Source organism: Enhydra lutris, unplaced genomic scaffold, assembly GCF_002288905.1.
Source record: "Enhydra lutris kenyoni isolate GAN:26980312 unplaced genomic scaffold, ASM228890v2 scaffoldscaffold12, whole genome shotgun sequence".
Classification (NCBI taxonomy): domain Eukaryota; kingdom Metazoa; phylum Chordata; class Mammalia; order Carnivora; family Mustelidae; genus Enhydra; species Enhydra lutris.
In genome coordinates this window covers 50,456,699-50,471,204 of record NW_019154096.1, presented here as the reverse complement: position 1 = coordinate 50,471,204, position 14,506 = coordinate 50,456,699, and the positions used below count along the sequence as shown (strand labels likewise).

The following is a 14,506-nucleotide window of genomic DNA, read 5'->3' as shown; positions in this document are numbered from 1 at the left end:
ACGGAGAGAGTGAGACCTGAGAGGTTAACGACTTGCCTAAGATCACATGGCTGGTCAGGAGAGAAGCCAGGATTCAAGTGCAGAGCACTTTCCAGCATCCCCCACCCCCCAGCCCCCTCTTCTGACTCTCCTGCAGAGGAGGAAGGGACATAGCATCTTGGGTCAGAAGCCCCGGCTACCGCCCCATCATTAGCCATGACCATGGGTGATTCCCCTCCCTCCCCCAGGACACCATCACCTTGCCTGTAAAATGGGAATGCTGATATCTACCCCACCTCAATGGGAGGGCTTCGTGTGACCCTGACCAGGGAACAGCCAGGTGCTCTGCTGGTGGGAACTGGGACTGTTCCTCTCACCTCCTTGTCCTACAAGCAGCCCAGGGTCTTTGTGGTCCTGGGTGCTACCACCACAGGTCCCTTCCAGGGGAGGTGAGAGAGGAGGTGTTAGGTGGGCTGTCTCTTCTCTTGGATTGCGCACGCACGCACACACACACACACACACACACACACACACACACACACCTCTGTCTGCTGACCTGCACCCTCTCCTCCGTCAGGACATCGCCTCGCCCAAATTTTCCATGCCATCCCCGGTCCGTACCGTCATCGCCGCTGACTTTGACAATGACCAGGAGCTGGAGATCTTCTTCAACAACTTTGCCCACCGCAGCTCCTCAGCCAACCGTCTCTTCCGGTAGGCACTGCAGCCTGGCAGTGACTTCTCGATCTCGGGGGCTGGGAGTCGGGAGCAAGGTATAGGATTCAGAGGGGAGTTCCTAGGGCCGATTCCCGATGGTCCCCTGATGAAGGAACAGAGAGGAGGGAAGGAGAGACTGAGCAAGAGGCTGTGGAATGAAGGGCAGATCGGGGGCAGGAAGCCAGCCTCCTGCTGTTGTGGGGGAACAGGCAGAGGGACATGGCCCAATGTGTGCCCAGAACCCAAGCTCTACGGGAGAGAAATCCACGTCACCACAAAAAGGAGTTACAGAGTCAAGTTTGTTTGGGTGCGCCTGGGGTTAGCAAAGACAGGCAGATTTACTGGCTGCAGGACTTCTCAGACCCTTTAACACGAGCATGAGTGTTTTTAATTTCTGAAAGGGAGATGGAGTATTCCAAACAGATTTGACCACAGGACACCTCTTTCGAAGATTTTATTCTTGGGACTGGTACTCCACAAAAATCCCTTGGGAAATGCTGGATGAGACGATCAATGGTAGACCAGGAAAAGGGATTGACAGGTGGAAGGAATCTGCAAGCACCTACATCTGGGGAGGAAAGGTTGGAAGTTCGAAGGCAATACTTCTCTAAGAGGGGCCCAGAGACCATTGCATCAGAATCACCCAAAGTGCTTATTTAAAGTACAGCATTCTGGGGTCCGCACAGATCTCCTGAATCAGAATCTCCAGGGTGAGGCCCAGAAACCTCTGTTTTTAACAAGTGCACTGGGCATCAGGTGACTCTTAATGACACCAAAAGCTTGAGAACTGCTGTTGGGGAACCTCAGGCCCCATGTGGTCTGAGACAACCCTGTTCCTGGTTGTGGGGCTCAGGAGCCGGTGGGGAGAGGAGGCAGGGGAGCAAGGGGCCTTGGATTCAGGAAATGGGCCCGGTCACCTGGCTCAGCTCTGCAGAGCCCCCCATCCTCTACCCCAGGAGGGGGCCCAACTATTAATAAAAGGCAAGAGCTGTGACTAAGCATGTTTTAAAATATGATTATTAACAAAGCATCAATCCTGACTGGAAGTAATCACCCCCCAAAGGCACCAGGTTTACTAATTAGGCGCCTTGGAAAAAGCTTATTCACAACTTCCAGATTAATTGCGGAAGATCAATTGCTCGTTAACAGAGATACTACTTTCCTTCTCTGGCTAATAAAGTGTCACTCGCCAGGGCCGCTGAGCACAAGGGAGTCTAGTGATCTCATCACTGTGGCCTGGGTCCCTCCCCCGTCGGCCTGCCCACCTGGCTCTGTCACACTACCCAGCCTCCCTCTGGCCACCCGGAGGGCAGGCTGGCCCGGGGCTGCCATGGACGAGGACAGGGTCATCCTATAGTGGTCCCATGGGTTAGTGTCTTGGCCTCCACGCAGCCGTAGCGTGAGCCCTTCCCAGGCACACGACTGTGCTCCAAGTCCCAGTGCCAGATGGGTCCCGAGCCCACGGCCCGGAGTGCGAGGGGCTACAGTCCCAGCCGTTGCTCCGGTGGCCACCCTGCAGGTTTGGCCCCACCTATCTCTGTCACTGAATGGAACACGGCAGGTTCCTCGTGGGAGATGCTGGGGACTCAAAGCCTCCGTGTGCTTGAGCCTGCGATCTTGCAATGAGGAGTGAGGTAACCAAGGATTTCATCACCAAACCAGATGCTTAGTTAGCATAAGGGGTCCTGTTGATAATGGCGGGCCGGAGGGCCAACACGGACTCTCCCAGGCCAGCTGGGATTCGACGGTCACACCGCTGACCTTGACACCAGCCTCTGCTCCGTTCTCCTCTCTTCACCCCTATGCCGCTCCCTAGCTCCTGTCTCTGGCTCTGAAGGGGATTCCTACACAAGCCTTCAGCAAGGTGTTTGAAAATGCAAATCTGGCTACACCCCTTTTCCACTTGAAACCTTTGGAAGCCCCCCACTGCCTTCTCTTAGACTCATCCCACACCCCCGCTTTGTCCCCCACCTGGTCACACTCCATTTCTCCGTTTACAGCTGAGCTTCTGACACCGTCCCTCTCTTCAGTTCTGGGCTGTACCCGGCATGGACCCTCAGGCAGGCCGCCCCCTCTGCCCCTTGCTCCTCCCTCTTCCTCTGAGTGACCACACTCATCCTCCGGGCTCAGCTTAGTCGGCCCTTCCTCCAGGAAGCCCGAAGCCCGAGTGGGCTTGCCCAGCTCTCCATCCCCTCAGCCTCTCTCTCCCTGTTGGCGTTCGGAGCTCTGCCTGAGACTCCCTGCGGTCATGGACCCTGAGCTCCGTCCTCCCTGACACACACCACAGCCGCAGCCCCCCACATGCTAGACAGCACACAGAAGTCACTGCCGAAGAATTTGATGGGCAAATACGTCGATGCAGTGGAACTGCTGGGCTTTGTCCTTAGGAACCCTTAACTGCACTGTCACCTGAACCTGAACCCAGCTGTGGCAGAGCCTGCAGTACACAGGAGGTCAAAGGGACTGTGGTTGTTGGCAGGCCAAGGCACACGTAGCTCACATGCCGGAGTGCACCCAGGCACACGGCCCTCCGCCCGGTCCACACCCGTGGGTGAGCTCAGCACAGATGCCTGGGGCCGACAGACGGCTCTCCCAGGGCTGCTGCTCGCCACGGCAGACCCCCTGCACCCTGCCCTCTGGCCACCACAGGCTCTAGCTCAGGGGACCCCTGCCTCCCCACCCGAAGTCAATGGCCACAGCTCAGCCTGCTGGTGACTCTGTGACTTGGGCAGACAAGAGCCATCGGCAGTGTCACGGGGGTAGAAATCAGATCCCTCCTAGCCCCCTGGCTCCCCCAGTATTGCTCCACTTGGCCAGAGCAGCCAAGGCTGTAAGAATCTAACGAGTGAGAAAAATCGGGGGAAGCTCGCCACCGTCATCAGCATTGAGCTCGGTGCGGAGACAGAGCAAGACGCTCACAGTGGGCTTTTCTGAAGCAAGTATTGCCGTGATTCAGAGCTTAAAATAGAGCCCCTGCAGCCCAAAGGGACCCGTTTCTGCCCTCTTTGCTGCTGGACTTCATCTTCGCCTCCTGCAGACATGCGCGCAGAGCTTCCTAGGGGGGCCACGCGCTGTGCCAGGTGCCCGAGAAAATGCGAGACACGTGGTCCCAGCCTGTGAAGAGCTCCCATCCAACTGGAGAGAGAAGAGGCACTCGCTCAGAGCTTTACCACAAGGCAGGAAGTGACAAAGGCCGAGCAGGAAGGCCCTGCTTCCCACAGGATCGTCAGGGAGGGCTTGGAGGAGGTGGCATCTGAGCGGTTTGAATCCTGGTTACACCCAGAACTCAGAAGCCCAGGGCCACTTGAAGGAAGGGGAAGGTCAGTTGAAGGTAGCTGCGTCCCTGCCCCTTCTCCATCTATCAACTGCCCTTCCCCAGGCTGTCTATAACTCATCCATTAGAGAAAGAAAAATCAATATTTACCAACGTAAATTAAAACCCAGGAAGGGAACAGGCAGTGTGTAGGCAAGCTCTGTGAGCAGATGGTGGCTCAGTAGGTGTCCACGTGGGGCCCCGGGGCTGCTCAGGGGACAGAGACGGGAGCAAGTGGACCTCTGGGTTCAGGGGGCCCGCGGGTGCCATGCCGGGATGCTAGTCATCCGGGAACAACCTGTCTCCTCTCCTGCAGGGTCATTCGCAGGGAACACGGCGACCCCCTCATCGAGGAGCTCAATCCCGGTGATGCCTTAGAGCCTGAGGGTCGGGGCACAGGTGAGGGTACCTGGGGGCTCCAGCCTTCCCTCCTCTGTCTCTGCTCTGCCCAGGCACGGGATGAGGGCAAGAGAGCTAGGGCTGCCAGCTCCCTAGGGCGCAGGACCCCACCTTCCCTGCCATGCTGAAGGCTGATACCCAAGGGTTGGGTGAGCCCCTGGGAGCCTTGGGCTGGAAGCAGGGAAACCAACGATCCGTGTGGGGTTCTGGAAATCCATGGACGGTAGGTTCTCTGGTGCCAGGTAGGGATAGAAAGGAGAGGCTGCGGGTCCTGCAGTCTGACCCTTCCCCTCCTGGTATTCAGCCTGGTGTCAGAGAAAGAGCACTGGAACAGGAGTCCCAAGCCTCGGTCCTGCCACTGCCTCACTTGTGGTCTTGGAAGAGGTGCTTCACCTTGTGGGTCCTACCCTGCACATGCATGGAAGGGATAATGCCATCTGCCCTCCTTACCTCTGTGTGTGGTAGTGAGGACCCACAAGAGCCCATGAATGTGCAGACATGACATATGGACAACAGCTACAAAGGCAAAGGGCGTGTGTGATAGATGAGGAAGAAGTCCTCATGGTCTGAGCGGTTGGCACCCACTGTCTCCATGCAAAGTTCAGGGAAAGGAAAGGGAGCCCCTTTCATGATCTCTTGTCATGAGCCGGCTGTGAGAAATCCGAGGACAGAGGCTCCCCCCTCCCCCCAACTCCTGCCCCAATGCTGTGCTCTCAGCTTCCCCCTACCCCCCAGGGGGGCACGTGCACGACTGGGCAGTGGTCGGGAGCCCCTCTCCCTCTTGGGTCTCCTGGCCGATGGCCAGAGTGAAATCTGCCTTGTTGCAGGGGGTGTGGTGACAGACTTCGATGGAGACGGGATGCTGGACCTCATCTTGTCCCATGGGGAGTCCATGGCTCAGCCGCTGTCTGTCTTCCGGGGGAACCAGGTGCGCATGCGCCCCGGGGCCCGTGGAGTGCAACCCCATGTGCTCCTCTGGGTCTAAGGTGGACGAGGGCAGAGGCCCTGGGGATACTTGCTTGCCCAGCATGGTGGGAAATAGAAACCCAGGAAATAAATCGCAGCCACACACAGTAAGACTCCAAGAAGGGGTCCCTCATGGGAGAAGCTCTTGGCCCCTCCGCTGTCCACCAGCACTTCTCCAAAAACTGCTTTTCCTGAGCCTCTTGGCTTTCCCCTCATTTTTCCAGTTCCTCTCTTTCCAAACTTCAGCCCACCTGTGTGCCTCGTTCACCTTCCTTCTCTCTTCCGTCTGCCCCCCCTTCCTTCCCTCCCCTTCCTTCCTCCCTGCCCCCCACCCCCTGATACTCACCTGCCTTCCTCCCTCCCTGCAGGGCTTCAGCAACAACTGGCTGCGAGTGGTACCTCGGACCCGATTCGGGGCCTTCGCCCGGGGAGCTAAGGTCGTGCTCTACACCAAGAAGAGCGGGGCCCACCTGAGGATTATCGACGGGGGTTCGGGCTACCTGTGTGAGATGGAGCCCGTGGCGCACTTTGGCTTAGGTGAGTCAGGGCGGGGGACGGGGCAGGCAATGGGCTGTCGCGCCCAGATGGTGGTGGGCTCCTGAAAGTGTGTCCTGAAGCATGCTTGGGAACGGAGGACTGCCAGTGTATGGTACATCCAGGTCCGGCGAGGCTGCAGCGGACACCAGCCATGCAGGCAACCCTGCTCCGAAATGAACCTGAACTCCAGAGGGAGGTTTCCATGCCCTGCCCTTTGCATGGACCCCCACTGCAGTCCTCTGTTGAATTCGTTCACCTTCGGGTCAGAGTATTTAATCATCCCTGAGTCCAAGACTGGGGCCTTGTTGGAACATTGCCCTGCAGACTCGTCCACACCAGCTGTGGTCTTGGCCTCTTGGGGCCAGCTTGGTGATTAAAGCCTCCCCAAACCACTGGTGCCTTCCCTTAGCTGGAATTGGTTCCTGTCTGGAGAAGGGAAGCAAGCAAATCGTACTCTGTGTTTATAGGCTTAAGATAGACAGCACGTGAACAGTGATCCCGTACACCTGTCATATGCATGAGCCATCACCACACACCTATCAGAACAGCTACCAAAAATAGCGATAACACCACATGCCCGTGAGGGTGCGAAGAAATGCACTCGCCGGTGCATTTCTGGTGGGAAAGCAACACGGTACAGCCACTCTGCAAAACAGTTTGGCGGTTTCTTTAAAAAGAAAAAACCAAACCCACAACTACTATAAGACCCAGCCATTGCACTCTGGGGTATTTATCCCAGATGAACAGAAACTTCTGTCACATAAAATCTATGCAAGATTGTTCCAGTAACTTTGTCGGCAGCCGCCCAGACTGAAAGCACCCGGAGGGCGCCCCCGTAATAGGTTACGGTTCAACAAACCGGTGTCCATCCGCACCAGGAATGTTACTCAGCAATAAGGAGGAGGAACTGCTGATACACACAGCAGCTTGACTAGCTCTCCGGGGCATCACAAGGAGGTGGGGGGGGTGGGGAGGCCCATCTCATAAAGTAGGCCCATACTGTTGATTCCATTTATATAATATTCTCAAAATGATGAAATTACAGAGACAAAGGGGCGCCTGGAAGGCTCAGTTGGTTAAACGCCTGCCTTCAGCTCAGGTCACCATCCTGGGCGGTTCCCAGAGTCCGGGATCGAGCCCCGCTTCGGGCTCTCTGCTCAGTGGAGAGTCTGCTTCTCCCTCTCCCTCTGATCCTCCCCATTCTCATGCTCTCTCTCTCCCTCTCAAATAAATAAATAAAGTCTTATTTTTTTTTTTTTAATTAGAGACAGAAAATAGAACAGTGGTTGCCAGGGGTGGGTAAGGCCACATAAAGGGACAGCCTGAGGGAGGTTTCTGGGGTGATAGAGCAGTCCTGTGTCTTGATTTTGGTGATGGTTGTTAGACAAATCCACGCATGTGATAAAATGACATAAAACTACACACGGTACCAATGTCGATTTCCCAGTTTTGGTATCACGCTACAGGGGCACAGCTCTAACCTTTGAGGGCAACTGGGTGAAAGGCACACAGGGCCTTTCTGTACTATCTTTGCAACTTCCCGAGAATCTAGAATTATTTCAACATCAAACGTTTTTAAAGAAATGCATTGGGGAGGGAATAGTGTGAGAGGGTAGGAATGTCTAACGAGCCTTCTTGGGAGGAGGGGCAATCCTGGAAAAAGTGTGGAGGAGCCAAGAGTCACTTTATTAAAACACAACGGTTAAGAAAGCATCTGACTCGAATATACCTGGGCTCCAAGTCAGACATTCTGCCCCATGTGTTAGCAGCTCATGGGGAGATCGAATATTAACATTGGAAGAGTAGACAACATGGTCTGAAGTTAATATACATGTATATATTAATATTATACACAATATTATATTATACATCATACAGACAATGGAAAAAGCAGGAAGTAGGAACGTGATTCTGAGTGGCTGGACTAACTTAGTAACTCTCAGTCGTTCTGGGAGGCACTTTGCTCTTATGTCCTTTCATGATCGCAACCCCGTGAGAGACGGGCATTACTTATCCCCATTTTACAGATGGGAAAACTGAAGATCACAGCAGTTAAGAAACCTGCCAAGGTCACATGATCGATGGGTGACAGAACTGACGTTCAAATTCAGACCCACCCAACAGTGTGATTTTTATTTCCTTCCGTATGTTTTGTGCGTGTGTTCCAACTTTTATAGAAACACATAATATTTATGCAGTCTGGAAAAGAAGCATAAAGTTTTAGGGGACCCAGGGCCTGGTTCTATGAGCATGTTTTTGGGCTGTTTCGCCCTGGATGGGTCAGCTCCCTATTGAAGCATTTGTCACTTTTACGGTAGCCATTTGCTACATTGGCGAAGTACAGACTTGAATACATAGTCCTCTCTCACCGAACACCGTAGCTGACTGTCCTTGAGCACTGTGTGCCAGGCTCTGGGCTAATGGACTCCACACAAGAAACTTCATGCAGTTCTTACCACAATGTGATAAATCATAACCCCTTTACACAGGTCAGAAAACTGAGGCTCAGGCTAAGTAACCAGCCCCAAATCCCATCTCCAGAAAGTAGAGAGGGCTGGATTTGGATCACGACTCCTTGGTCACCACTGACCACCATAAGTTAAGGGCTTGACCTTCCAGAGCTGCTCTGCATGGACCCAGCCAAGGTCCTCCTGCTTTGCCTCTTTCTTCCTGGACATCCATGTCCCCTCAGTTACCAAGCGACCCATGCAAGGCCATCCAATCACCAGGGTAACAGCCGCGGTATCCTTGGTGGGATGTTCACCCAGTATCCAGCTGGACAGCAGCTCCCACCCCATTGTATACACAAGGAAATTGAGGTTCCACATAGCAGTGTCAGGACAAATTAGAGATGCTGCCCCTGGTTGGGAGCCCCTCCAGACTGCCAATCCTCGATATCTTGCAAGGCCGGGGGATTTGTTCTGGCTCTGAACTCCAGCTCAAACTGCTCCATGAGTCCCCCTGTAAGCTCCTATCCGTTGCCAGGATCCACTCCCAGAGAGTCACAGAAGGAAGGCTGCTCTCAGGGACTGGTCCCTATGGGTCAGCCCTGGGCCTGGGAGTGAGACTCCCGGAGGCGGCTGAGCTGGCAGCAGGACCAAGAGGAGGGACACAGCCAGGAGCAGGTGGGCTCCATCCCCACAGCTCCAAGGTCCCCAACCCAGGAGCGTCTCCTTCATGGATCCAGCATAGGGCAAGCCTTCCTGATTGATGAAGGGGCCGCCAATGGGGTGGGAAGAGAGGGAGCCACAAGGAAAGGCCAGCCAAAAGGAAAGGTTGAGGAAAGAGAGAGGATGGGGCACACAGGCAGACAGGGGACTAGTGAAACCATGAGATGCAGAGAGATGTGGGAAAGAGACAAATGGGACAAAGAAGAGATACTCCCTGCCCTCCAGGCTCACAGTCTGAAAAAGGCAGATGGACACAGAAATTCTGGGGCAAGGCAGATCTGGACGCACCATCACATTGGCCCAGGGGCTGCGTGAGGACAAACACGGGAGAAATAGTCCTGCTTTCCCAAGGACATGGGCTTAGTATGGGGTCTAGCTGGATGGTAGGGATTTAGAAGGCACAGAGGGTGGCAGAAGAGAGCATCCCAGGGGCTAGCCTGGCTTGAACAAAGGCCCAGAGATGGGAGTGTGTTCAGGTACCCACATAACCAAATGGTCTGGTAGAAACGGAACCTAGAGAGGGAAGCCAAAGCCGAGCTGGGGGTAGTGGGGGTAGCCAAGAGCCAGGCTGGAGGGGACAAGCAGATCAGAGGGGGTTGTTCAGCCCTGCAGGGCAAGCCGAAGCCAGGCTATGCTGGGCTCAGGTAGGGCCACCAGGGGCCTTCCAGGGAGACCAGTGCTTGCAAATGTTCTTAGAAGGATTTAATGGTTTTCCTGATTGTAGGAATAACACATATTGATTATAGGACAATTAGAAATTATAACATCATTACAAAGAAAGGAAAAAGAACCCCTAATATCACCATTATCTTTTGAATATTAAGTGAAAAGTAAATGTTTCTCCCTTCACCCTCTCCCAGTACCATTTGATTCATTTAATCAACATGCATTTACTGAGCATGTGCTATGTGCCGAACCCTAATGAGACACAGATCCTTGCCATGATTGATCTTACCTTCTAATGGAACTAGTGGAAACATACACTATGTAATAAACATAATGACTACATAAATATATAAAAGGTTATAAGATGTTAAGCGCTATTGAAAAGGAAATGCAGAACAGGGTAAGGGGGTCAGGAGTGTGGAGGGCGGGGGGTGGGGGGGTGGCCTGCTCCCACGCCCATGCTCCGTGATATAACTTTATTACATGTAAGATGCATGGGAGCACAGTTACAGGTAAGTACGCCTCGGGGATTTGTTTCCAACGAAAATGATTATGTTCTTCCCATTATTTCCAAACTTGCTTCCCGCCCCCCTCAACAATATAACCGAGATGCCGTTCTGCACACAGGCACCCCTCCTTTGTTTCCCTCTGGTGCTGCCTGGTAGTTCACTGTGTGGCACGCTCGTCATTCATTGAGCAAGTCTCCCGACGGACAGTTTGATGGTTTTTGGTCCTGACCAGTTTGTTTCGTGGCACTCGGGGTGACATGCTCGGGGCATGTCCAGCCCACGAATACAAGAAAGGCCTGCCTAGTCGTTCCAAATGACTGAGCCACAGCTGTGGGGCACACGGCTGTGTGAGGAGCCGGGGGTCTCTGGAGGGAAGACAGCCGCCCTTCCAGCCCTCACGATGCTCCCGCTCACCCCAGCTGACCCTGCTCCCTTCCTCCCTTTGCGACTCATCCCCTGCCTCCCCGCTGGCTTCGCGGCAATGGGTGGCGAGAGAACTGTACACAGACACGTGGGCGGCTGTGCACGGGTGCCCCTCGGCAACCTGTGTCCTGGGCATGTGCGTGTCCTGCTTATCTCCGCACTGAGCCCAGGTCAGAGGACTAGCTTCTCCGCCCCTCATGTGCTCTCCTCACTCCCAAGGGTCTGGGCTGCCTTGTACCTACAGTAAAAACTCAGGGACTTCACTGGGCAGATGTTTCATTCTCTGGGGTTCCCAGAGGGCCCACTCGGCCGTGCAGAATGCCCTCATCTTCACCCATACAAGCGGCGTTGACCACCACCCTCCCCACCCCTGCTCCACGATGCTCCCGGCCTTGTCCCACTCCTGCTCTGGCCTACCCTGGCCTTTGCCGGCTCCTTCTGGTGCAGATGGGCAGCCGGGCTCATAAAAAAGCATTTCTGCTCACGGCCTCTGTGGGGTCCCCACTGCACGCTGGTTGCTCTGAACCGGCATCCTAGCTTCCCCACCATGCCCCGTGCCTCCATCCTACGTATCCCACACCCTGGCTCTCCATTTCCCGCTTTGCAGAGGGCTGAGGTCACTCAGCCAAACCCAGAGAGTGAAAACAAGCACCACCACCGACTTGCTTACCCCTGCCAGCCCCACAGGGGGCTCCTCGCCGGCCAGCTCACCCCAAGCAGTGATGGCCCCCCTGCCCCCCCACCACATACTACAGCACCTTCCTTTAATTGTTTGCAAGTGACTCAGAGCAGCCTCCAAGCCTGCTGGTGCTCATTTATGGAAGGAAAATTCAGTGGCCCACATAAAAATTGCTTTATTAAAGTGCAAAAATATTCCACCAACTGTATTCCCACCATCTGTTTTGCTGGTACTTCTGAAAAGCGCAATTCTCTGTGCCTCTTTGGCCTTTGTCCTTTAAAAGCTGCTGGAGGTGACTCCCTGCTGCCCTTGGCCTCCCAGCTGCGCTGGTGAATGGGGCCTCCTCCACTCCCTGACTCACAGCCCCAGCAGACAGACAGCTTCCACACTGCCCTTGTGCGGTGCCTGGAAAGACCCGAGACGTCTGGAGACTTGAGAAGGAACAGCCAAGCCTAGAGACAGGAACCTGGGCTCCAGGCCTCACTTAGACACCTGCAAGTCACTTCTTGCCAATGTCTACACCTGGAGAATGCGGCTAGAGCGCCCACCTCTCAGGGCAGTCAGGAGGATTCAGATAAGCCTCACACGTGAAGGCACAGAAGTCCGTCCCTGTCTCCTCCCTCCTCCCCCCAACCCCTGCCTAATACACACTCGCATGCTCTGCTTCCCCACTTTGAACTTCTCCCTGATCTTCAAATACACATGACCTTTTCATACCTCTGTATCATGCCGGACCCTTTGCCTGACCGGCTCCTTCCTTCCCTTCTCTGCCTCACAGACTCGTACTCCTCCTGCAACACCCAAATGAAGCGACTTTTAACACCTGCCTCTCTGACCAAGTGGCACCAACGCTATGGCTTCGTGCTCCCAGTTTAACATAATCACTAGGTTCCTTGCCCCCATGGGATGCAGCTCCTTCAGGCGGGGGCCTGGCTTCACCTCCATCCTGCTAAATCCCAGATCCTGGATGCTAGGTCTGTTGGGGGCGTGAGGGTGAAGTGAGCAGAACAAGGGCAAAACAGATACGGGCTTTGGGGTCAGATGTCCGTAGCTGGGGAACTATGGGCCATTTACATCACCTCCCCAGGTCTGAGCCCCTTTGTCGCTGAAATGGAAATGAGAGATCTAGTACCTTCCGCATGGTGCTGCCAAGAGGATCTGGTGCTAACACTGAGATCAGTGGGTACAGTTTGGGGGACACATTCTCCAGTATTATTGCCAGTCAATGAGGGTGCTTTGGGAACTACAGGGTGACTCCATGTCTAAGAGATGATGGTGTTGGGGGTGCTAAGGGGACAGTCAGCCAGGTAGGGGCTCACATTGTGAAGAAGAAGGACTGTCCTCCCCAGGAGTGCTAGAGCTCTCGGCTGCCTGCCCATTTTACAGATAAAGAAACTGAGGCCCCAGAGAGGGTGCCCGGGTCAGCAGAACACTTGGCAGTGGAGGAGGGAGTCCTACAGAGACACCTCCTCCTTGGCTTACTTATCTCATAGTCCCAGCCCCTCCCTGGGTTTGGAGGAAGGGAGGCAGCAGGACTCCGAAGGACGTGCTGTAAACACAGAATGTAAATTTGCAATTGTCTATGAATATTCGGTGACTCTTCTGAGTTATTTTGGCACTTCAGTCAGTCTGGAAAATGTATTCGTGTAGCTGTTCTCTTGGCTTAGGTGAGAAACATTTGCTATTCTTTGTCTCCTTTTTTTAATGGAAACATGTTTACTTTTTATATATGCCACTTAATTTGGGCACTGTTCAACCTGAAAACGCCAGGTGCCTTTAACTTCAAGCAACTATTTCAAAACAGGAAAAAAAAACCTATAGGTGATACCACTTAATCCCATGTCCACCCCCTCCTCCAAAAGGAATTATAGAAGGAGGGAGCAGAGGAAAAGAGGGTTAGGAGAAATTGTTTCTGGGTCTGCTCCAGGAGTCTCTCCCAGGAGCCACTGCCCCAAGTGCCCTCGGAGGCAGGGGCTGCCCACCCCCTGACACCTTCTAGTGTGGGAGCAGGTCGCCACCCTCATTAACACACAACACAGCAGCAGCAGCGAGGCAAAGGGGAGGCCAGTGCAGGGAGAACCCAGACACTGGGTGATGTGGCCCGGAAGGGGCAGCTTCCTCTGGAAGCCCCAGAGTGGCGTGCTAGGACTCCGGGCAGAAGGGGCCTCTGGGAGCCTCCGCGCCAGGCCTTCCCGGCCTCCCATCCCAAGGGGACACCTCTACACAGAGAAGTCTACACGCACATTCCCCTTAAAGTCTAGCTGTGGCTGCCAACATTTTCTAAAATGCAGGAATTCCTTTTATACATGAAAATGTGTCACAGACTACCCTCCGCCCCCATAGTAGCTATCCTGGTAAAATCCACTGGTGGACAATAAGGGCCCGGAGCTGCTAGAAATTCAGCAGCACTTTCTGGTTCCCCTTGTTTTTCTAAGAGTATCTGCATACATTACGGGAAAAGTAGCACAAACACGTGGGTGACGTATTGTTGATTCAGCCCAAAGCTGATTGGGTTTGTGGACCCCTGAGCATCAGGCCCACATCTGGTCATCCCTGGTGGGTGACAACGAGGGGGCCGCACCCTCTCTCCAACCTGGGCTGAGCACTGCCCTTTTTCCCAGGGACCGATTAGGTGAAGAGCTTCTCCCCACAGGTGAGGCCCAGTCCCCTCCTCCCACCCACCCCAGTTCATGACCATTAGCCTGACTTTGCCGCAGTGACAGCCCCAATGCCTTAAGCAAGGGCCTGCAGCCAGCTCGGACATGGCCTAAACACCGGACAGATCTGCCCAGGCTACTTTCTACCACCAAGGTAGCACATCGCTTTAAGGGTGTGTGCAGGAGGATTCTCCGTGAATGTTCTCTGAGCTTCGCCATTAGCTGCTGTAAACATCTCAGCTCTGCAGATTGGGGCTTCCCCTGGGCCTTCCACCATCCCGTTCTTTATCACCTCGGCTTTCATTTGGAGCTCAGCTCAAGGGCCTGCTCCCTGAGATCACCCTTGATCACCCTGGACTAGAAAACGCTCCCAGCCAACCCCCAGTTCCTCTTTATTCTCTTGTTCTACTTTTGTTTTCTTCACAGAACTTCTCAGTATCTGATGTTATTATGTTCTTTTTGCCGGTCTATCCCCACCATTGTGGACGCTC

The 14,506-nt window shown here is 54.3% G+C and overlaps 1 protein-coding gene across 1 annotated transcript in view; it reads left to right on the top strand.

Moving 5' to 3' along the window:
• Positions 1–14,506, top strand: part of LOC111144873 (cartilage acidic protein 1) — a 38,540-nt gene that overhangs the window by 20,120 nt on the left and 3,914 nt on the right. The window contains exons 5-8 of the mRNA XM_022499442.1: positions 557–693; positions 4,326–4,408; positions 5,236–5,336; positions 5,743–5,911. Coding sequence (XP_022355150.1) covers positions 557–693; positions 4,326–4,408; positions 5,236–5,336; positions 5,743–5,911 — 490 coding nt within the window. The remainder of the gene's footprint in view (positions 1–556; positions 694–4,325; positions 4,409–5,235; positions 5,337–5,742; positions 5,912–14,506) is intronic.